The following is a 25,649-nucleotide window of genomic DNA, read 5'->3' as shown; positions in this document are numbered from 1 at the left end:
AATAAATATCAAGCAAACCACGGTATTTGTTTGTACAGTGTACAAGGACAAACAATAGCATAATATTTATTGCCATAGAGGGTGTTTGGAGAGATACTGTGAGGTATTCTGAGATTTGATTAACATCTAACAGCAATTCACACAACCACAACGAATCCTAAGACAAACCTGGACAAAATAAGCAACTTTAAAGCTCCAGAATGTATTTTAAACAGGGCTGCATATTTCAGGACAAATCTTTCTTGTGAGCTCTCCCATTTGCTTCTAATTAGGAGCATTTTTTTTTATTTCTGCACTTAGACTGAAATACTAGTGCCTTTGTCAGATGTACAACACTGAAAGTGTCAGATATGTATTCTGAAAAAATGCTGTCCACTGTGCCAAACCACTATGATCTTAGTAGATGCTTCTGTGACTCAGCAAAGCTCTGTCTTTTACGTTACATTATTTAGTTGCCCTTATCTTAAAGACAGGTTTCAGAAAGTTACCAAAATGTAACTCCCCACTGAGTGTCTGTCCTCTATCTCCTCCAATTCTACATTTTCACTCTCTGCTGTCCAGCTGAATTCAACAGATCTGAGAGCCAAACTCCCCAAATTATTTTCAGATTGGTGACTCTAATCATGCTAACTTATGGTCTGATTAGCAATTTTACCATTCACGCCAACATTGCCCTACCAACTCTTTCTGCCATGTCTCCAATCAATTCCACAACATTCAATGACAACTGCAAAAACACTAGGATCTGTGCACAAACTGCCACTGAGAGAGGAGTTAATGAATCCCTGTATCAAAGCACTGAGCTTCCATGCTGCCTGACCGGAGCTAGGAATCCAAAATCCATCATCTTTAGCCACAGGACATCGGTGCGCCATTTCCCGCACCGCTGCATTCAGCGCCGCGCGCTCACTAAAACACCTGTGCAGACACCGGCGGCAGAGCAGGGAACCAAGCCCTAAAGGTCACGGAGATAACTGGATGGGGCTCAGTGCCAAACGGTGCCAGCCCTGAACGGGCACACCAGGATGAAAAACTCCCTAATGTTCATCGTCTCAACTCACGGCCTCCTACCAGAGACTCCTGCTTAAGAGCTAGGCGATAACAATAAATGGACCATTCCTGTGTGCAGCATGAACTAGTTAAAACACATCAAAACTGGATTATTAATCACCTTCTAAAAATAAGAAAAGAAGTAGCAATAAAATGTTTTAAAGCTGGCTTGGAAACTGAAAGTCCGTTTCTCATCTTCAAATTAGTTTTCCTTTACTAATTCTTGTGTGCTTTAGGGAATAATAAATGCAGCATGCACAAACACATGGGACTTCAGAGACCAAAGGAGTTTAGGAAAGGACAGGAAAAAAACTGAGAGCATTTTGGGACAAGATAATTGTGTATTTAAATAGAACGTTTCCACTAAAAAAAAAAAAAAGTCAGGCTCCCTGGCAGTTTTACAGCAGCTGGCGAAACAGCCAGTGACATGCATATCTCAGATTTGAGACTCATTCAGATATAGCCTCTCTCAGGCAAAATAACAACCCTAAAATCAAATATATTTGCTATGGGGATTTTTTTATTCTATAAACCCAATAGACTGGGAAAGCAGCTATATTATAGTCCATTTTTTTTGTGCAGATGATCTGCACATGGTAGCCTATAATACATTCACTATTTTCAAAGTACATGATCCAGAACAGAGGCCCTCTTCCAGTCAAGACTATGTATGACAGCTTGACCCTGCCTAGAAACTAAGCCCCCCCCAAACTTCTCATTCACTTACTGCTCCCCAGTGGGGATGCAGAGAAAATCAGAGAAGCAAAAGTAAGAGAACTTTTGGATGGAGATAAAGTTTAATAAGTGAAGTAAAACCATACTGCTTCCCATTAACAGGCAGATGTTGAGACACTTCCTGGTAAGCAGGGCCTCAACACACAACTTGGAAAGACACAGGCCATAAACCATCAGAATCCACTCTTACCCTTCCTTTCCCTGCATTTTTTTGCCAGGCACGTTATCTTATGGTATGGAATGTCACTATGGTCAATTTGGGTTAGCTGTTCCAGCTGTGCTTCCTTCCAAATTCCAGTGCACTGATGGCATACTCACTGACTTCTGAATTTATTAAGGTTTGTCTTTTAACTTACAGATTAGCTTTTAGGGTAATTTTACCACCTCCAGTTCTTGTGATCAACATAACGAAATGGAGTGCCATTAAGATGACATCAATGGCTGAAGATTAATATCATGCTAAGGAAAAAGAAGATGTGACTTAAAACTTGCATTTAATAACATAATTATAGAAAGTATGTAAACACTTGTGATGTGCTCTGTAAGACACTCAGACCCTATTTGTCATGCAAAAGCTCAGTGCTTGTTGTAGTCTCCTAAGTTACTCACTGCTGCTAGGGAACAGCACTGTCACCCCAATTGTTGTGGTGCCAGCACTCTATCTGCCCTGCACAGCTAAGCAGAAACCTGCTCCACTGTAGAAAGGGGAGGTAGGACACTTTTTAAGGTACTGTGATATATGTACATATATGTCACATCTTAAATGAGGATTTTCTTGCCAATCCCAATTACCTAAAATAGAATGCAATCTAAGTTAAAGGTATCCGTTATCTAGTTAGTCTGAACTTCAAGAATTGACAAATCACAGGAACAAGTGTTTATAAAAGATATATATGATGACATGAAGGAAGGGTTACAGTGAATTTTCACACACTAACATTAAAGCAGAACAGTTCTTCCAGTCCCTCATTTGGCTCATTTTCCATCTTGCCTAGGAGGTTAGCAGTCATGGTTTCAAGCATGCATTAATTCCCAGGTGGTACCTATTAAAGACAATATATTCAGGAGTCTTTGCCAGAAAACTTACTCCTAGAAAAAAAGCTACATTCAGACAGTTTTTATATGTTTTTATAATCACAGGAGACCTGCAGAACACTACCTCAGGATGGTTGCTAGATTTGTCTTGATAAAAAATGTCTCTCGACAGTTTCTTCTTTTAGACCTTCTAAGGATATAGACAATATAATCTTTTGCTTGAAAGCTCATCTTAATTCTCTCCCCTTACCAGCAAGCAGTCTAGTCACTCTCATTCATTAGTTGTTCACTTCCTCAGCTAAATGTGTTATACAAGATGTTGTCTCCTGCACTTAGCCATTTTATAAATAATTTCTTGCTTCAACAAAGAAGCCCTTGTCGCATTTCACCTTTTGCTGATCCACTGGTTGCTTCACTATGAAACACCTTTGATTGAATATGTGTTTTATACCAGTTTGTAGGAGCTCATAATTTGTAAATTAAATTAGGAGAAATGTAAACAGTTCTTTGCCATTTCATGAATGAAATGAGGCACGAGGGCATTAAATACTTTGGGACTGATAACTGCATAACCACTTCTGGTATTCTCCAAGAGCTATATCAAACTCAAGGACCTACTCTACACTGCTTGAAATCCTGGAAAGGCAGGAGTAAAAGCACTGTTCTAAACAGACATCCATGTAAACACAGCCAAGATATGGCAGAGAAAATTATTTATATTCACAAAAATTAAACTTGGACAAACTTGGGGCTCTATATGAGAATAAAAAAGGTGGTCTAATGTGGTGAATCATCCTAAGAGAAAACCATAACTGTTACATCAGTAAAGGCAGCTAAAAATAAAGCAAAACACAAGATAAAATATTGAAGCAGATCACTCACTTTTTTTCATGGTCTACAGTCTCTGCTGATATATTGCTTGCAAAATAATGTGGGTTAGTCTTAAGGAAACCCCATTCTTTCTACTTTCTTGGGTACAAAAATGTAACCCTGTTAATGCTCAGCCTTTACTCAGCCTAGGAAAGGCAGAAATATTTTTCCTCAAAGAGATTTTGGTTTTAGAAAAGTAAAATACAAACAGTTCCAGAAAGTTACAGAAGACCTTCATCTCATGAAAAGTTTGCATGCAATTTGCTGAGAGATCCTAACTGGTCTTGCATTTTAAGTGTCATTTCAAGACGCACCTTTAACTTCAGATTTAATTTTTTTCCAAAATAATTCTGATGTAAGCTCGCTTCTATTTCTTTGAACAATAAACCAGAGATAACAAAGTCTTACAGACATTCAAGAAGTCAATAACACTTTAAAAGTTCCTCTTCAACTTTCCTATTGCATGTCACAGCGTGAGACTCAGATCACATTCTTTATTTGAACAGTTAGGTAGAGTCAGTGATGTATATGATGAACAGTAATACCATACCCAGAAGAGCACAGCAGCATGCCTTTGCTCCTCATGAATGACTGGCAAATCCTCCTAATCCATCCTGACCACAAAAGAACAAGAGAAATTAAAGATGAACTAGTTCTATATTTACTGCTAGTGAACAGCTTTCAGGGATAAAATTGGCCAAACTACACAGGAAGCATTCAACTGAACTTTTGGCAATAATATCAACCACAATCAGATTTTTTCTACAGATATTTCAGATATTTAAATATCTAAAATAATCTGAAACTAGCACCACTCCATACAAAGTAGTTTGAAAAAAAAAATATGGGAAAGAAGCTGAAAAATTCTCATTATTTTCTTTTCCAAAACTGATTGGAAAGAGAAAGCAATTATTTTCTTCTGTTATTTTTTTTTTTTTTTTTTTTTAATTAATATGCTTACAATGAGTACTAAAACATTGTTTCTGGTTGTTTCAGAAACACCCTGCAATATACCCAGTGCTTCAACATAATTCTGAGTATGGCAAACTCTAGCAACAGATTAAAGCCCTTTGTCTTTCACATTAGGTCTGTTTTGGCCCCTGGCATTCCTTCCTGTTTGCTTGTATCTTCAAGGTTCCTTGAAATGTCAACATATCCCCAGCTCATTCAAAATTTGCAAATGGCCCAATTTCCCTTCCACTATGAATTAATGCATAATACATTGCAAACAATCTGAACATCAAGAAACATAACCAGCCTCTACCTCTACTAAACCTCTTGGCTATTTGCCAGATGGAAACAGAGCAGTCTTTTCTCCTCCCAAAGAATCACATAAAGTAACAAACTCCAAGTGTTTCCAGTCCTAGTGTTCTCATTTTCTCAAGTAATTCAACTGTCCTAAAACCCCCTTCTCTCAAGTTCTCACAAAAGTCTGCTTTTTTTTCTTGAAAAGCTATGTTGCACTAACAAAATTCTTACTCTTTTGAACTACCCTGCTAAAGCAAGCATCAGCTGTATCAGCTTGAGGATCTGCTCAGTTCTCACTTAACTTTCTTTGTGAAGAAAAAACCAACAACCTATCATTCCCTTTTATTCTTTGCCTTCCAAGAATAGTAATACTTCACCATAAATTCAGCTGTATTCAGGACTGTGCATATGAATCAGTAGACTACCACTGATGCAAAATGTTTCTTCACTTTTTGAATAAATCCTACTATTGAATCACATAAGGCTTTTGAGTTTTGTTTTATTTGTTTCCTCCCTCCCTAATTACTCCTGGCATCAAGATTTAATTCTCTAACTCCGCAAAACCCTAAAGAACTACTACAGGCAGTTTAATCTGATGAGAATTGAAGACATAGAAAGTACAGATTATGACACGTGGTATTTCAGAGTAACAGTTTTCCTCAAACACATATCCAGTCAGGAGAAAGCCAGGTCTGGGAGAGACATGGGTCTGTCTGTACTCACTATGTGCAGCTGCAGAAAATCACCCAGCCCAGGGGCACTGTCAATCCGGACAAGAATGCCATCCTTCACTGTTGTGCTGAAGCCCACAGCAAGACGGTCCGTCCTTGTGCTTGGTCTGTCATTAGCTGGCCAGGTGTACAGGATGAGACCTCCACTCTTCCCAAATATATATGTGGCACCAGCTACAAGATACAAAGCCAAAGAAAAATGTATTAGTTACTTATTTGCCAAGTCTGGTAGTAATACTGTGACTTCGGAGAGGAACAACTTAAGCAAGCACAAGCTTTCATTTGTTACAGGGGTGAAATCAATGCATCCTGCTGGCCAGGCCCAATGAAGTACATTATTAGTTCCACAATAAAGACAAGCAGAATTTAAGACAAAGATAAGTGAAGAGTTTATCAAAGATTATCAAGACAGCTTATCAAGAATGAATGATTTCATTAGTGCTAATACCTCAGACAAGGCTGGATAGGACACTGCTGTTCAGAGGAAAAAAATCACAAAACACTCCTGTTCCAGAAGCATGGGATTCAATCTTGTAAGGGGATTCAAAGGAAATATTTAGCATTTCTCCTTGAGGTTGGACTTGCCTTCAGCTAAAGACTATTCACACGTGGTAGGAGACTATACTTTTCTCAAGACTTCACAAGATTTTTTGATATCTAGTCCATATATTTCCAGCACCATTTGTCTTGTCACCCCTGAGCCTGGGAATTTGTTCCTTGCCCTTGTTTTTAAGGACAACACCAAACCTCTCCCATGCTAAACATGCTGTCCTCCCACATCCCTGAGGACCATCTGAGCTGAGGAAGGCAGAAATGCAAGTGAGGAATTATTGTTGCAGCGAGGAAGCTGAGAAGCAAAAGTGTTTGGAGTTCACATTCTGACTTGTACTCAACAGTCTGAGTTAGGAGCAAGATTTTATAACTCAGCAGTTATACAATTGGCCCCCGAGCTTCTTGAAAAATATATCTAAAATTCCTGTCCTGTCCAAATCTACAGGAACAACACTCCTCCATGTTTCAGCCACTTACTGTGCCTCATTTTTCTGAGCACTATTACAATGGTTACAGAATAATAAGCAGAAATAACCAGCTTCTGTTACTGCAACAAGGATAAAACATATGTAGAAAGTGCAAGCAATTACCGGGTACATTTTCTAATCTGAGTGAAAATATAACTGAGAATTTTTTTTTTTTTTTTTTGCACTGTACCAATCAGCAATATGGATCACACAACCCTGCACAGAGTGAAAGTAGATAGCTACAGAAACAGGTAGGATCATATAACAGTAATTTCTACACTTGTCTACTGTTGCAGCTTCACTAAAGCTGTCTATGACCTGAATTCCAAATAAATGCTACACATTAGTAGAAATAATTGATACACTTCTCCCTTGCTAAAGAGGCTTCCTATATACATCTCAGAACACATTAACAAAACAGACATCAAAAACTTAGCCACAGAGGAATGAAATTATTTGTGAACAGCTGACTCAATGACAGAGTGAAAATGAATCATGTTTCTTTCTTGCCTTCCAGGCCTGTACACATCCAACAGAACATGCCCTCAGTAAATTCAGACAAATGTGTCCAAAATCAGGGTTACATAGGAAATTTAAATCATAATTCTGAATTACTAAAAAAACACATTCTGGAACTGTGCACGTACACTATTTCAGTTTGAGAAAGAATAATTTTACAGACCCAGTATCCTCATTCAGCTTTAAACTCCAGACAGAGGGTGTACGACTATTTTAAGATGTGTAGAAAGGTTTTATTTGTCTGTTCGTTTAAATACATCCCCAGCTCTGTCTGCAACCTTATGGTAAGACAGCTGGAGATGACCAGGTAGTGAATTATCTATGTCCTCTCCCACGCTCGGGTATAACAGCAGCCCCCTACAAATATGCTCCTTCAGTTTATCCGTTTGTTCTATAACTTGTGTGTATTTGCACTACAGACTAAAACTAGGCACAGCAATGTTGTAAGCAAAAGTAGATTTACTCACTGTTGATGGCTTCAGAAATTAGAACCCACTTTTCAAAATTACTCTCACTTGAATTTCAATCTCTCCTCCTTTTCTTTGTACTGGTTATCAGGCCTTTCAGCAGCAAAGACAAGCTTGGAAGCGAGTTCTTCACTCTTTATGAAGACAGATTACTTTTTGCCTCTCTAAGAGTCATTTGGCTGCAGGTAGACCATGTCAGTATTCCAATGAGACCCAATTAGAACCAATTATGTCCTCACAGACCTTTCATGAGACTTAACTACTTGAACAGATCTTATTTTCTCCTCACAGAGCACAGATTTTGATTCTAAGCCTAGCCTGACAATAATTAGAAATTTGGTACTGTGGAATCAAGATTCCTAAGGATCAGAAACACTAAAAATAGCACAGTATAAATCTGCCTCTGCTGGGTCTTATTCCAGTTTTCCCTGAGATGGCTCTACATAATGCTTCATGAAGACATGCAATACGCTGGTTCAGCTGGGAATGTCAACTCAGTTCTGGACTTCCCCTGCCCAACTTCACCTTAAACATGCCAGGGGTTTACCGTGCTGCATTTTGCAATCATGTATTCTGGCAAGGCACTGAGCTCTTGAAAGAAAGATAATTCAGATGCAACAACCAGAGCAGCACTAACCCAAACAGACCTGCAAGCAGCAGTCTGATGGCCAGTAGTAGCTTGCTTATTTTCCTGATCAGAAAATAATGAGATGCATAATGAGGGATGGGGCTTTATCTCTGTGTAGCTGCATGTAAAAATATTAGTTGGATACATCAATGTCCCTTCCCTTCACCAACTTTTTGAGGACAAATGGGATATCCATCGACAATTTTGGAAAGAGATGCATATTAACATTGTGCCTGTATATTTTTTTCCCCAAAATTATGAACAAAATAGTCATTCCAGTCTGAAAGCTTAAGGTGCATCAAGTAAAAGTATAACAAGAGTTAGTACCACATTGCAATCACATAAAAAGATAACAAAAACAGCCCAACCATGCAACACAAACACACTTGAATAAAATACTTCTATTTGACTGCAGCAACCATGCGTTTATAGAGTTTGAAAGTTCAGGAGAATTGAAAAAACCACGAAAATTATAACCCTGAACTTCAGGAAAGGAGATTTCAGCTTCACCAGAACTTGAAATGGCCTGGACAACTCTATTGGATTGGACTTGCTTTAATCTTGTATGAGTAAGCTGGCTAGACCAGTTTACCTCCAGCAGTCCCTCCTGATCTTAAATCAACCATTATCCTTTCTTTGTGGTGTTGCAGAGAATTGTAGAATAATTAACCAAAGTATTCTGATGAAAAAAAAAACCCTGGTGAAATACACGTCTGTTTATCTTGAGATCTTCTTGCACCTAAGCTTTGTTACAGTCCTCTTTATTAGACAAGAATACATATTTTTTCCCAATATACTTTCTATTCAAGACAGACAGGAGTATACACTCTTAAAGAGCAGCCACTAGTTTTTCCTCACTGTTAAAAGTTTCATTATGTAACTCCTTTTATAAAGACAACACCAACTGTGCCCTAACAATAGAAAAGCCCAAAGAACTGATTAATTTCATTGCATTACAATGTACTGTTACCGTGTTTCACCACTTCAACTATATAACACTAAATTCAAACAATACTGTGAAAAACAAAAAAAAAAAGAAAAAGAAGAATAATAAAATCAAGGATACAAGCACACAAAATTATTTTCCCAGTCAGTTTTGTGAGCAATTGCACTTTTCATAGTGCCCTGGGTCAGATTTACTGTACCAACACATAAAAACAAATGGAAGTAGAATATTTTCAGCTACATGTTGCATGCAGAATTTGGTGAGCCCTGGGAGCTCAGAAAACTGAACAATATAAAGTGAGCTATATATTCCCTACAGATTTAAGCTACTAGGACTACCATTACATGCTTAGCATCTAAGTTTATAAACACACAAAACTTAGGGTTGGACGATTAGCAGTTGACTTCTCCCAGAAATTACATACCTTTTATCATTAGTGTTTAGACATCAAAGATGGGTATGTTCCTACACATGTGACAATGCAGTCTGCACATCTAGCTTGGGTAAATTATGTAATTGTTAGTTATATTCATGAATAGAGCTGTTAGAATATTCATCTTTAGTCAAAACAAAATAGTTTGAGGCAAAAACTTGTCATGGAAAACTTGTATCAGAAAAGTCACAAGCCACAGGTTATAAGCCACAGCAAATAAAGCCTACAAGTGAGGTGTTTTAAAAAACATTCCATTTAAGTTGGCATCACCACCTGTCATTAACTCATCATTACCCAAATACTTTGAAAACCTATTTTAAGGACAAGTTTCTTTCAATCAACATAGTACAACTGCAGCAAAGTAGAAAAGTAAAGTAATAAAGTAAAAGTAGAGTAGTAGAAAACAAGTGTTATGTCTGCATGAATTATAACTTCTATGCTCTGCACTCCTGTGAATTTCCCCACATTAAATAACTGATTGCAAATTCCCTATTTGCATCTACTAAGTCACCTAAAGCCGTGTTTGCATCAGCTACAGAACAGCACACACAGTCATTTCCCTGTGTCCAAGAAAATGTAACATTTGGTAGGTATTACAGTGTTTATACACTGAAGGGGTAACTGCAGCAACTCTGCACTGGAAGGTGAGTACAAGTTTAATATATGGTAAATGTTACAGCTCATATTTTTACAACCAAAAAGTACCTTTAGGAAGCAAATTATGAAGAACCCAGGCCAATGCAAAAGCTACAATAATTACTTGAGTACCTTCCAGAAATCTTCCCCAAGGTTAGGTTGTCATGAATGGCATGGAATGTTGGAGGGCATTGACCACATTTTAAAGGCATTTTCTGCTTCGGTAATTTGGAAGTTCACCCATGAACAACGATAGGACCCTGATAAAGTGACAGAATATTTGCAAGGAGAATGCTGTGGAACCTCCAGAGGTGACATACCCTGTGCCTCACACCACTGCCCGGATCACCATCCTGGGGTTTGGAAAGCAAGTCCTGCAGCAGCACAGCATGCTAGAATAAACTGAGTCTGAAACGGGATTCATTTCAAAAATAACCTTGTAGACACTTGGGCTAGAGAGAACGGTATTGAGTCATATTCCCTGTCCTGCACCAGCCTCTGGGAAAAGTGAACAGCACAATGGAGTGCTAAAAATCACATTGAAATCAATGGGTGATGGGACCTTCAAACACTGGGATTTACATTTAGTGAAGGTCACCTGTTTAGTTAACACCAGAAGCTCTACCAATTGAGCTGGCTCTGCACAATTATAACCTCCATGTACCAGAAGGGGATGAAGTCTCTGTGGTGCACATGAGGAAGGTGTTAGGGAGGACAGTTTAAATTAGTCCTGCATCAAGCAAAGGCAAACCCATCTGTGGGATTGTTTTTGGTCAAGAACTTGGGTGTACTTGGTGGGTAATGCAGAGGAACAGGGAAACACAATGTGTACCTGAAGGGAATTTGATATTTGGGTGAGAACAGTCTGTAATGCCGAATTTTATAATACTGGTGGCTAAAATGACATTGCCACTGTATGTCATAAGCACCAAAGAAAATGAGGATGGACTACTTCAGTTACACCACTCATGAGCTTGTGATGCAGCTGGCAACCGGCCAACAGCACACTAGCCCTCCTGCCCAGGAAGACATCTAGGATGGATAGAACCCACATGGAATAAATGAACTCAGCAGACATCCTGGGGGGGACAGCCACTGACCATGGAAATGATACTTGTGCTTGTGTTTATATACATATATAGCTGGAAGGAATAAGACATGAGCATGACATAAGTGGTATAGAATATAATACTCTAAACTGAGGAATACCATTTCTAAACCATAACAAGTATAGATACTATTTTACTTAACATTTTTGAAAAGGGAGTGGAAGATTTTTTTATACTATATTCTACTTAGTCCAGTAGTTCAGATGATTGTCTTTGGGTATTTCATATGCTGGTGTAAAGGTCCTAATAAGTTTATTAATAGTCATAACCTTCTGCTATTTAACAAGAAGCTACCAGTTAAACTACAGGAAAATTCCTGATTATGGCATTTTGCTCTTCTTTCTTGGCAGAAAACTGAAATTTAGGTAATTTTCAAGGAGCAATGTTGTCAAAGGGTGGAATCAGTGACACACTGTGCATGACCTTAGGTTACACAAGCAAACCAAGAGACATTTCCCATCAGGAAGGAAACCTTGCTAACACCTGTAATTAGCAGCTAATTTTACCCTTTGATCAGCTACTGACAGCTGTTTTTAATACTTAATTCATTCTGGCCACATCAAATAGACTACACACATGCTGCACAACTCCAAATTTCCATTAAATTAATTTCTTAGGAGTAAAAAGAGTAAAAGAATGACAAAACAATATTTTGAGGACAGTCAAAGAAAGGAAACAGTGTCCATATGCATTAACAACAATAACGATGAAAATAGGCCAGGTTTCCACCTAACTTTGCAACGTACTCGCAAAGAGCATGGATGATTTAGCTGACTCTTCATTACTTGAAATCACTTCAACTGGGTCAATTCTAGGTGTGCTAAAACATCTATATTGCCTAGAGATGACCTAACAGGTGTTTTCAATTGCCAGCTTTGCAAAGTTACTCCTGAGAGTCCTGTCCACTAAATGCACGGCATTCAGCATCACATAGCTTCTTTGCCTCACAGCAGGATAGCATTTCCAGCTGCCATTAGGAGACAAATTAAGAACAAAGAGTAAAAAAAAAGACCAAGAGAGTATTCTGCCCTTTAATATTCACCAAGGCATCAGTCTTGACAACAGCTATTCTTCCTTCTCCACTTCTAAACTGTCATCTTGTTGCCCTCAATCCTAAACTTCAATTATATTATTATCCTAACCCCTCTTTTACTCCTCATCTTCATATCCCACTATACATCACACCAAATAAAAAAAAGTAATTAGACAAAAGAATTACTTATATCGCAGAAACCAAAACCAAGCTAGACATCGACACATCCCCTGCCTTCAGGCATATACACTAATTTTCTTACATTATATGAATGAGCTGCAATATCCTGGATATCCCAGGGACATCTTGTGAGCCACTGTCACTCAAAGACATCAAGAAATGGAAGTCTCATTAAAACTGAGTATCATCAATCAGGATGAAAAGTCTTACTCCACCTAAAGATTCTCTCCAGCATTTGTACATCTCTGTGACTTAGTTGCTGTGTTTTCCACACCCAGAGTTTAAAACATCTATTGATACGAACACCTCCTTGATTAAAACAAAACAGAGAAGGGCGTTAAAAAGGTTCCAGAGTATCTAATCACCATCACCTGGCTCATTAGACCATTCCATCACAGGATCCCTCTTGGGAGAAAGAAAGACCTAATATTTTCTACGACATGACTGCTGAAACATTCTTTTATTTATCAAGAGCTTTAAATTACCTAAGAATAAAGGAAACTTACATCCCTGGAAAATGCAAAGCTTCCAGTGTAATCCAAAACAAACAAACAAAAAATATAAAATCAAAAAGCAAAGCAAGCTTCTGTGCTTAGAGTTCTCATGAATTAGTTCTTCCTTTCAGGATGCTCACTCTTCCCTTGACAAACGCTCTGAGACTGAAATTGAACACCATATTCATCTCAAAAAGCAGGCATTGTTTGACATGAAACTGAAATTCCTTTCTCACTTCAAAATATGAAGAAGCTTCTTCTATACAAAAAGGAGGAGGAGGAGCTATAAAAGCTGCAAGACTAACATAAAACAGAAGCAGCAATTCAGATCACGCCTGCTTTCTGTGTCTGTCTTTTTTAATGACAGCAAATTAATACAAGTTGCTTTCCTCCCAGTATGTGTGCATCAGCCAACAATTGGATCAGACAGTATGTTGCTTCTTATTAGTTACACTGCATTAAAAAGATTGGAAGAGGAAAAGAAGGAGAGCAAGGGAGTGTTCCCAGAACTAGTACAAGGTCCAAGATAATGAATGCTTGAAATAGGGATTTCTCTAGATCTGCGATACCAGGAATATTGAGGTTTTTTCCAAATCTAAATTTGCCATGGGGCATGTTGGGGGTGTTTATCATCTCAGAAGGAATTGAGGGATTAACTCCTGACTAAAACAGACACAAGATGACCATAGGCACAGCAGCTTAAACATGAAAGATTACAATATTGAAAATATTTCAATAATACCTTAATTTCCATTTTAACAACATGATTGGTCAGACAAGGACCACTGTCATGTCCTCAGCATTGATCCTAAGTGGGTACCCAGGGAAAACTAAGAGTAGAACAAGACTATTTCCTTTAAGCATGCACTCAGACCATGAGTCTTTCCATCAATTAACTCAGCCTCATGCGGTTTGTTTATACAGTAATCCCAAAGAGATCTATTTTTCAAGTACTTATCCAGTCTCTCTTTGAATACATTAAAAAGTTTTGCATTCACCATAATGTCTTACAAACCCTTCACAATGACTCACACAAATCTGCCACCGATGTAGCAAGCTAAACATTAACCAGCTGTGGGCCCTATCAGCACAGGCAGCATCTTGCACCCTATTAACAGGACCTGAGGCTGTTAGTAGATGAAGTGATTATTCCCCTTTACTCAGTGGTTGTTAAATTGCATCTAGAATAATGCATCTGATTTTGGATTGACAAACTGGAGCACGCTCAGTGAAGTGCCACAAAGGCAGTTGGGTGGATAAAGTGCCTGCCTTGTGAGGAAATGCCAGCAGATTGGGGCTTTATCAGCTTGGAGATGACAGCTTCAAGGGGACCAGAGGGCAGTCTCACAGCACCTGCAAGGAGGTTATGGAAAAGCCAAAGGCTCTTCACAGCGGTGCACAGCTGAAGAACAGGGTGCAACCCATACTTGGAAATGAGAGAATCTGACTCTGCAGCAAGGAAAGAGCTTTCTCCTGACAAGGACAGACATGCAAACAGGTTGCCCAAGAGGATTTTAGAGTATCTGTGTGTGGAGGTTTTCAAGACATGACTACATAAAACCCAAGGCAACCTGATCTGACCTCGCTCCAAGTAGGGGTTTGGACTAAAGATATCCTGGTGTCACTTGCAGTCTGAGTGAAAAAGGATCACCTTTTTGTGTGAAGAATCATCTTTTTCATACTTGCTCTTGCTAAATAGATTATATGCTCCCTAGTTCTTGTTTTGTAAGGCACAGTAATCTGTCCCTATATCTATCCTCTCAGTATCAACTTTGCCTTGCAGACTTATACCACCACCCTCAATCCTTAATTAATTTCTTTCAGTAAAGAGACCAGTTGTGTAATCAAATTCAGCCCCCAAAGCTTTAGGCAGCTAGATGACAGTTATCAATCTAGAAAAAGTCCACAAGGCCAATTCCTCCAGGTCTTTTTATTTTTATTTTTTTTTCCTACACATTACAGAGTATGAAAAACATTTTGCAAAAAAAAAAAACCCAAACTCCCCACAGTACTGTAACAATATAGAAAACAAAAGGCTTAAAACCACTATGCACCAGAAGAAGAGACAAAAGAAACTACAAACACAACTGAAATATGAAATTTGCTTGGTACAAGTGCCTGTAAAATTGTGACCCTTGCAGAACAGCAGGATATGTTTACAAGGGCCAAGTTATCCACCACCTACGAAGAGACTCCATTACTTCGTTACGTGCAACTGTGACTAAATTCAGTAAAGGTAGATGGAACCATTTCTTAGTTACATTCCACTGCCAAAGAGGAGGTAGGATCAGGATGCAATTTCTTATTTCTTGGTATTTTCTGATAAAAGAGCACACAGAGAGGATGTCCTTCAAGAAGCCCAGGAGGCAGCATGCCAGAGGAGCTGAATACAGAGACTGCTGTTAGCAAGGAGAAGCACAGCAGGATTCATAGCTCACTTGGGGCTTGGAGGAAGAACAGGAATGTTACTTCAGTACAGTTTTACAGAATCTGAATGGTAACAAAATGGCCTAGATACCTCTCAGGATGGATAAAGGCCAAAATGCTATTATTGGTCTCAGCCCAGTCAACGCTCCTCTAGAGAATCTCTTTCTAGTGTTTATCCTTAGCTATACTTTACTTACTCCGTTAAAAAAATTAACCCTCACAAAAGTATGAAAACAAAATAAAAAATCCAAGCACATAAAAACCCCAAACAATGAAAACCAACCAATCAAAAAAAAGATTCCCCAAAACCCAAACAAAAAAAACCTGCACCAAAAGCAAAGCAAAAACAAAACAAAATTGCAAAGACAACTTCTGTTCTATCAGCTTCATTTAGTCACTTCAGGTTTAAGCAGCATAACACCTTGCCTGACCAGTCTGAGTCTACAAGGTTTTGCTTGTTTTAACTGTAGGCAATTCTTCAGTATTCCTTACATACCTGCTTACATTTCCTTAATCACAGATATCAAAACAGAAAATACAGTTTAAATTTACTGTTTTCACTGTCATCACTGCAAGAGACCAAACACAAATTTTCAGTCCTGACAGCTAAAAAATGTTGGGCCAGAAATATCAGCTACTGGGTATCCATTAGAGCCTCAGAAGGTAAGAGTTTTACCAAATCTAATTAGCTAAATTGGCAGCAGAGTTTGGAAAAAGAAGAAAGTTTTCAGGTACGTAACTTTTTGCTGGGTATTAGCATTTTAACAGTATGCTTTTGAAATAAACTTCTTGATTTATCAACCACTAGCCATGATTTGGTTCTCATCAGAGTAGTCTCAGAGCAATTCAGCTTTTAAGATGATACTTGTCTAGAACACCAGACTAGAGCTAGTCCAAAGTAACACTTCAGAAGAAAAAAGCCTGCAGTATAGATCTCAGATTTTGGTACTAAAATATAGATATATTTTAGTATATATAAAAATTACTTTATTTATAGTATATATTATATGTATATAGTATATAGTATATATTTATTAAGAATAGATATAGATTTTGGTACTAAATTTCATTCTAAAAGCCAGCTCCTATGTTGGTTGTTATTGTAGACACAGCCTAGTCTCCTACAACTGAATGGGGCCCATTTTGGTCTATCAAGGAAAGACACTCAGAGTTCTGGGCCTTTTGACCTCACCTCAAATATGACATTGTCCCTCACAAATACTGGAAGGTCAGTGATGAGAAGAATGCATTTATGGAAGCCCACCATTCCCAAGGCTTTCTAACCTTCCCCAAGGTCACGTAGCAGGAATGTAAAAACAAAAATATCCAGAGCTAGTAACAGGGCACACAAACTATTCTGTAAATGATACACAGCTTTTCTTGTTATTACCTCTTCTTGCCACCATGAAAGGACATCCACCACTAGGAGAGATGGACATAAGAGAACTTTATACAGGTAATCTGTTAAAAGTACCATGCCAGAGTAAAAGACAAGTGTAATGGTTGTTTAATCATTCTCACGATGAAGTGCCAATTCTTTAGCGTCTTATGACATTCATGAATGATGCAGAGGGCTGGCATGATGAATGCAGAGCAATTCAAACTGACAGATACTTTCAGAGAATTTATATCCTTCCCTCACTCCCAGGACAAAAGGGCTCTTGAGCTGAGTTATCATTTGTTCCATGAGAGGATTTACAGTCTTGCCAGCAACTCCTTCTACCTCACTCTATAAAGCGTTTATTTTGATATACTGATTGTGATCATTCAAGAACAACTGTATCTGAACAAAGTCAGCAGGGGAGAGAAAAAGCAGAATGGTTCTGAATAACTTGCTCACCTTGACCTGGGACTTCATTCCCCTCGACCAGTTTCCTTTGTCTTTGGTATCAGTTCTTTCCCACCATCCTCTGCTATCCCATTGTATTACACTACAAATGTAATATCATTCAAGGGAGACATGTAATCTCCTATACCCTTCCTTCATGGCAAAAGGTGAAGTTTGGCCTCAAACGCCATCCACCACAGTCCCTTCTTATCATTTCACTAGAAAGCACCTCAGCATCACAGTTTTCACACCACCCTAGAGTGGCCTCTATCTTACAGCCACACATAGCAACAGCTCCTGCCATGACATTCAGTGGCAAACTGGCTTTATCCAGAAGGGCAGGCTGATACAGACACACAGTACAACAGCACCTGGAGGCCAAGATATTCCCACTGCCGTGATGAACACACCAGCATCACACGTGTATTGCACGAGGCAGGTTAGCTAATGCAACACTTCTCGCCTCTGGCAGAGGCTACCGGTAAGTTTTGTGAGTCGATGTTCAGCCACTCTGGAAGTTTTTTTCATCGCTATTGTATTCTGAAAAATTCAGCAGTTACAATCTTGACTAAAATATATCATCACCTAAGAGGCCCTGAGTCTGTGGCCTTCAGCTGCACAGAGCAATAGCATGTGTCACACAAGTGAGGATAATGAAATGTCTGTGGGCTGATCACATCGATCTAATGACAGCAGTGATTTCCCTACACTTCATTTTGAAAGCTTTAGGTGACTTCAGGCAGAGAAGCAATAAGTTTCTATGATTATTAAAAATAATATCCATAATATCATTACAGAGAAGGATGTTATCTTTTTTTACTCATTGTAAGTAATGCTTTAATGCCACATTTTTGCACCTCTATACAGTATTTGATCTTAAATGCTCTGAAATGTCCTGTTCTTAAAGGGGGCCTACACAAACTAATAGGAGAAATTTAACTTGCTTGCCTTTCAAATTAATCAATCATTATATTAGAGGATAACGCATCACATCACCATACAATGTTAAGGTAGACCAGTGTCAGGTGCTACCAAACACTCATCTAGACAAGTAGAAGGGACTTTCTAGAGCAGTGAGTGAGCCATATGGTATTGAGGTACTGTTTAGAAGTTCTAGAAAGGTAAGTTAAATAAATAAGGCTGAAGAAATAGCAAAACATGGATAGGACATGTCCTCTTAACCTCTCCTCCCACTGAGATATTTTGATTAAAATTGATAAATATTTTCTTCACTCATATTTCAAGTGTGTATTCATCTCCACCTCTAAGCACTAAACCTCAGTATTTTTGTTTCTGTCTCTGCCACTTTTTTGTGAATTGCCAGCTTCATTTCCAATAAAACATTTAATTACTACATCATTTATTTGGGAGACAACATAGGGAAGAGTTTCTTTCAGGTATACCTTTCAGGTTGCCAAAGACATAAAATTCTATATAAAGTTGATTTCTGTGCTCCCTAAAGGGAGGAGAAAAAAAAAAAAATCTTTCTCAAATAACCTGGAAAAATAAATCCCAGTCTATCTTTTCTTTCTCTCCCATGCTGTAAATACAAACTATTGATTTACCTCTAGCTCTTTCATGCCTTTCACACGCTTCAATAATACAGAGGATTTGTTCCTCATCCTTTCATCTCCAGGCCTGGAATGCCTCTTAAGCCCTCTGTTAAGGGTCACTCATTCTTCCTCAAACTGCAGCACTCGCATCCTACAGAGCTCCACAGGTGACAGCTAGCGATGCATGCAAGTAGCATCACTTACCTCCTGACTTCTTCAGCTGGTGAGACAGAAAGACAAAGATTTTATGAACCCTAGTTATTCGAACTTTTGATCATTTATGTCTGATCTTTTGTAAGCCTCCTTCTGAATGCAATATGAAAACAGTAAAATATGGTTAAAAAGTAATTTCCAATCCAGCACCTTGCATGAAGTTGAACTGGCAGCACTGTTCCATCAGTTCTATACTCCCATAGAAAACAGGGAACATGTGGACCTTCTCACCTCCAATGCTTAGAAACAAAGAACCACTGGATAATTGGAAGGAACATGTAGAGATCATTTAGTTTCCCCTCTTCTCCAACTCAAAGCAAGGTCAATGAGAGAAGGTTACTTAGGAACTACTTCAGTTCAGTTTTGAATGTCTCAAAGAAAGGACATTCAACAACTTCTTCATTGGCAACCAGTTCCAGTATTTTACTGTCCTACTTTGTAAGTTACAATTTTCTGTATTCCATCTTGTGCCTGTTGCTCCTTATGTTATTTCTGTGGATCTCCAAGATCAGTCTTATCTATAAACTTCTAGTCTGGTAATTAAAGACAACCACAGTTTTTCCTCCCTCTCTCCCCTTAGGATTCAACAAACCACGTTCTCTCGTATTTTCCAACAGTTTTACCACCTTTGTGGCCTTCTGATAAGAGAAGCCCCAGCTGGAATGCAGTACTGCAGATGTAGTCTCACAACTGACTGCAGGGTAGGAAAGCATTCCCTCAGCCAGCTGACAGCATTCTTGCCAAGTAGATCACTATGTAATTGGCTTTCCAAACAAGTTGCTGATTCTAAGTCAAATGGTTAAACACCTTTTCTACGCAGCTGCTTTCTTCTATTCAGTTGGAACACACTCTGTTGCACAGGAATTCTCCATCCTAGATGACTTGGCATTTTCTTTTGTCAAATTTCATTAGACTCATCATGACGACCCCATTTTTCCAACCTGTTGAGGCCCCTCCAAATTGCAGCTCCTCACTGGCTGTCCCAGTTTGGTAATTTTCAAAATTGCTAGGAGCACACTCAATTTCAACACCCAGGTCATCAGCACATACATTAAACAATACTGGCAGCAGCATCAACCCCTGAGGGGCATCACTAGTCATAAGCTGCCTGATGAACTTTGTGCCATTGAGTACAGCCCTTCCAACCAGCAAGTCAATCGAAATTCCCACCCACCTAACCCCTATCTCAAAGTTTGGTATATGGGAATACTGCAGGAGACTGTATCAAAGCCTTTGTAGACCTGAAAGGAAAACAACATCTCCTGCACCCATTATCTGCAGAGCCAGTGTCATTGCAGTGGGCAATGAGTTTGGCCAAGCTTAACTAGCCTGCAGCAAATATGTGGGCTATTCCAAATTAGGTTTTCATTCTTTGTGTGCTTGCAGGTAGCTTCTAGGAAAATTTGCTCAGTAATCTTCCCAGGAGTTAGCTGTTAGGCTGACTACTCTTAAATTTTCTAGTAGACGTGGCATTCACCTTCCCCCTGCCCCCCAGTCATTAATAACATTTTGACTGTTTTGTTTGGTTTTGTTTTTCCCACCTATTTTCTCTCCAAGTATCTCACAAATTCTCACTGTATTTATTGAAGATCAAAGTGCCACAGTGTGATGTAGGCTCTTGCATCTTAATATTTCTTCTATCTTAGAAAGAATTTCCTCTCTTCACATATGCTGTCCTCAAGATTCCTGTTAAAAATAGATCTCCCCTTGTGAAAACTCAGCCTCAGATCCTGCAAGCATTCCTTCATCTATTTAGGGCCTGAAAACATAAAGAGAAGTTCCACTTCTGCTCCTGTTCCACTTAGTTCATCAAAGAACAGGACCTGATCCTGAGTTATGTGATTGTCTGTTTCATGAACACATCAAGTATGATCAGTGTTACATATATCATAATTTCCCATTTTCCTGCAAATCCAGACAAGTGTTTTCCTTCTTGTGGAATGAGTCTAGACTCACAGTTCAATAATCTGGTATTTTCTTCATTTTAGTGAAATTGAATGGGCTCCCTGATGTTGCAAACTTCGAGCTATAGGTCAGATCTTCTGATTTAGGTATTCTGCTCCAAATCCAACTCCTAATTCAGCTCCTTTGCTCTAGAGAATAAGATTACTAAAGAATTCTTCTGGCTCTTCCATGAGTGAATGCTGCTATAAGATACTCATAAAGCCTATGAGAGCTGCAGTTTCTTCAGGGAAGTCCTTCCAAAATGTCATTCTGACAGTTACATCTTCCCTTTAGTACTGATAAATTGGAATGTGTCCAAAGAACAGAAAGCAAGTTCCAGGAAAAGCCTTTTTTTTTTTTTTTTTCCCATGGTCTCAGAGGTGGAGCTTGTTCTATGGACTCACTTTCCTTTGTTCAAAGGTTCACAGGTTATTTTGAAAGGTGGCTTCCATACAGTACTTTGAAGTACTTTACACATTTGTACATTAATTTAGTTTTCACATCTAATCAGTTTCCATCCACAAAATTATTTATATATAAACAACAGCCTCTGGCTTTTATTCTCTCCATTTGATTCTCCCATAAGTCAAGAAATGCTGAATTGAGAAGCTGACAATAATTGCCACAACAGAACAGTAAGGTCACAAACATAAGCAAAAGAGAATGTCACTCTGACCTTGCAACAAGCGTAAATCTGAGTAATTCATCTCAGATCAGTGGTTTAATTCAAGTACATTTAGTTATAAAAGAAATCATGCTTGTTGCAGTACTTCAAGGCAGTATCTGTTTGCATATTAATTTATATTCAAATATAATACCTTCTGTAACATATTGTATTGGGGAAATAATAGGGAAAACCAATCATTGGAAAACTGAAGCCACTACCAGTGAAATCCTCCACTTCTTACAGAATGTATCGGAACTTTCTCCACCACTCACATATTTCTGTAACAATATATTCCATGAGTAGGTGGGATGGATCTTTCTTTTTCAAGGCAATCCTCATATAACACTGCCAGAATAGACTTAAACCACACACAATTCAGCAGAATTATAGATATTTCTGTCCAGTTATTTTGGCATTATGCTTAGTCTATCAGCAGCCAGTTACCGTCATGGTAGAGCAAAAGGAAATTGAAGACTAGTTAGGGCTTATAGCAGCTAGACCATCCAGTGGAAAAAGACGAGAAACCAAATAATGTAAATGATGTAAAATCCTCTCTTCTGAGTTAAGTTAGGCTATATGTGATGAGGGAGTTTAAGGCTGTGCAAGTTCATTTTCCCTGGTGTATCTACAGCTGAGCTACACCAAGGGGAGGGTACAAATAGTGTCTCACAGAGAAAAGAGAGACCATGCGCTAGTGGATGCCAAAATAACATTGTTACCTGTCCACTCGTGAAAGACCAACCAATCCAGACACTGAGCAACTACAGCCACACTGAGCTCAGTCATCCTAAGACCTATGGTCTACATACATTTCTGTATTCAGTCAGCAAGAACCAGGCAAACAGCAGATCTGTCAGACACTGGTAAAGGGAGCTGGTATCTCAAGAAGAAATTACTATTAACTGTCTAGGACAGTTACTATTTTCCACCATATTTGCAGATACACTACAGTTGTCTCCTATATGCAACATAACAAAACCAAGGTCTTTGGTGGGTAGAAAAGTATTGGGTTTTTTCCCCGCACCACTCAGGAATAATTTTGTAGGAAAAAAAGAATCAAAATAAGCATACTAAGAAAATACCAGCATAAAAAAAAAAAGAATAAATGTAAGTTCCAAAAATCTCACGTGAGACTCTCATGACAGCAGTAACTATATATGCTTACCGAACTAAGAAAAACACAAGAGCCCTCCCCCACTCCTGCACTTTTAGCAATATGCCAGCATCTTGCTTAACAAGTTTGCAGGAAAATGTAAATTTCCAGTGTTGCTCAGCTCTCACCTTCAGATGTGGAGATTTCCATCACCAAGTGCTACATAAATCAAGATATTGCATTTCAGCATGCCTTTTTTCCTGCAAACATATTACTATCGCTCTTTTTATTAGAAGGGGGAAGACTAAAGAAGTTGTTTCCTTTAATTAAACTGAAAAACTTGGTTTTACTTCCTCAGCAACATTAGCATCATAGATTATTGCGGTCATGTTTATTTTCTCCTTCAAGGCTACTCTGTATGCAGAAAAAAAAATAATTGTAATGTTTTCCCTTCCAAATCTTCTTCTATGATACACATCTTCAACAAGACCCCTGAGAAGTGAATTATGAAATGGTGGGTAAGGTGAATAGCATTTAATCAGAAAGAAAAGTATTTGGACGTTCCTAGTTATACACATGTATACCACTTAAGGTCAGCCATTGATTAGACTCTTTAGAGACTACTGCAACACAAGTTGAAGAAAAGTATTTCTGTTTAAAAAAAGACAACCAATCCAGCATTCTGAAATAAAATTATTCTTGCTTCCAGGCACACAACCTTATTACTGCAGCTCCCATTTTTCCTTTGCTATTCCTGCTGTTCCTTAGTAAATTCATTTGCATCCAGTTTGACACTACTGGAGAACCTGACATACAGAAACATCCTGTATCTCCAATACAGGAATAGAATTGAGTGATTTGTTTGTTCATCACTGGCTCTAGGGTATTTTGATGTAATGGTGGTATTTTGTCTGCCACCACTATAAAATAAGCTAGCCAACAACAGCATGTGTGTCAATTATGTTGAAGCACAGACATCTTAAATGTATGTATTTTTCTGAATTAACTTAAACTCACTATATCAATTTATTTGCAATTTGCAATGAAAACCAGATGGAAGTATTGGCTAACCTCATTCCTTTCTGCTCCAGTTTGAGTTATCCACATCTAAAAGGACTGACTGAGGAAATGGAAAAAAGGCTACGTACTCTACACACAGCTTATCTAAGGAGCTTAAAGATTCCTATAGTGAAAAAGGAGATAAACTTCCTAAGTGGCAGCAAAAAGGAACAGCTATGACTAATACAATTAAAATGGAAGGGCAAAAAAAGAGGAAACAAAGAAGTCGGCTGAATATCAAGGGCAGGAAATTAATAGTGATTATAGAACCATTAAGGTTGGAGAAGATTTCCAGGATGATCAAGTCCAACCTTTGCCTGAACACTGTCATAGCACTGATGAAGATGAGCTCTCTCCATGCTTTTATTTTACCCCCTCCTAGTTCTGAAGCACGTCTTCAAATAACCATCCTCACTTCAAAGCCATAGTGCCTAAGCACCCAATCAAATTTTCTAGACCTGTTTCTAGCGGACACACAAGAAAGCTGTCTTCCAGAAGTGCATATGGGTCCCAAAACCCCAGGTACAGCACTATTCTTTCTAATGACCAATATACACTGCTGTATAATGACTGAAATTTTTGCACAGAGCCTGTAATCAGCACTGTTCAGATGTGTACTTAAATTTCTTTCCAACTGGCAGTTCAAAGAACATCACCAGCAATATTTATTTCTTTATTTTACTGCCATATGTCTGGGACCTTTTACTTGGGGGCTTCTGTTTGACTTCAGTTTCAGTTTCAGTGCTTTTTCTCTCTCCCTGCTGATGCCTGCCAGAGGCATCACCATGGTGACTAAAAGACCTCCTGAGAAGATAACAAACCCTCAAAGTTTTCCTTCAGAGCAGTCTCCAGCTGTTGCAAACTTTCCCCATTTATCTCTTCACAGCCTCAATTAGAGAAATTGCATCTTGGAACCGATTTCCTCCTCCCTCCTACTGAAAACGCTTTGGTCCACCTGTCAATTGGCATCCTTGCTTCATTACTTGCTGACAGCTCACAATACAGCTCCCTTCCCCTGGCAAATTGCTCCTAATCAATTCCTCCTGCAACATTATCTCTCAGCTCTTCAACATACAGACACACACACACTGGGAAGGGGATGGCTGGGATGGCTGCCTCCCTAAGGAACTATGATAAATAAGGAATTAGGTGCACAGAGTATTTTCCTGGGCTTACTGCTGCTTTGGTCTGGGACACTAGATGAGTTCCATAGTCTCATTCTCCCCTTCTATCTATACAGGGTGCTTAGAGAAAAGAAAGCTTGATTACTCAGGATGAAAACAAAGAACAAGTAAATAAACAGTATTAACAAACACTGCACTACCTTATGATTGACTGTCTACTTACAATAAACTCCCTGATAATCTGTTAATTTTTGCTTAGTTGGCCTATCAGATAATACTTTTGCTTTAATTCAAAATTCACATCCCCTTTCCTTACACTGATAGATAACATGACAAACACCATAGAAAGACAGCTATCCATTCTGTAACCAGAGACAAAAAGAGCCTTCACAACTTTGATGCATCATCTAGGGAACTTTATTCACATTAAGTGAACCAGGCTGTCTTATTCAAAGATAGAAAAGACAAAAGTCATCATGAAATGTGACCCATACTACCAAAGATTATTACAACTCATTCTTCTGACAGGTGGATGTTGCTTGATTCTGTTATTTCAATATTTCTTTATTCTGATTTTTCTCAATGGTGCAGTACAATTCACTAGACAT

General features: G+C 38.6%; 1 protein-coding gene across 7 annotated transcripts in view; it reads right to left on the bottom strand.

Annotated features, from left to right (window-relative positions):
* The window catches only part of NRXN3 (neurexin 3), a 961,828-nt gene that overhangs the window by 238,702 nt on the left and 697,477 nt on the right, over positions 1-25,649 (bottom strand). For all 7 annotated transcript variants that reach the window (XM_058828761.1, XM_058828777.1, XM_058828767.1 and 4 more), the window contains one exon: positions 5,662-5,843. In XM_058828761.1, coding sequence (XP_058684744.1) covers positions 5,662-5,843 — 182 coding nt within the window. The remainder of the gene's footprint in view (positions 1-5,661; positions 5,844-25,649) is intronic.

This window comes from Poecile atricapillus, chromosome 1 (genome assembly GCF_030490865.1).
Source record: "Poecile atricapillus isolate bPoeAtr1 chromosome 1, bPoeAtr1.hap1, whole genome shotgun sequence".
NCBI lineage: Eukaryota > Metazoa > Chordata > Aves > Passeriformes > Paridae > Poecile > Poecile atricapillus.
The sequence above is the reverse complement of the archived record's forward strand: the minus strand, read 5'-3'. Positions and strand labels throughout refer to the sequence as shown.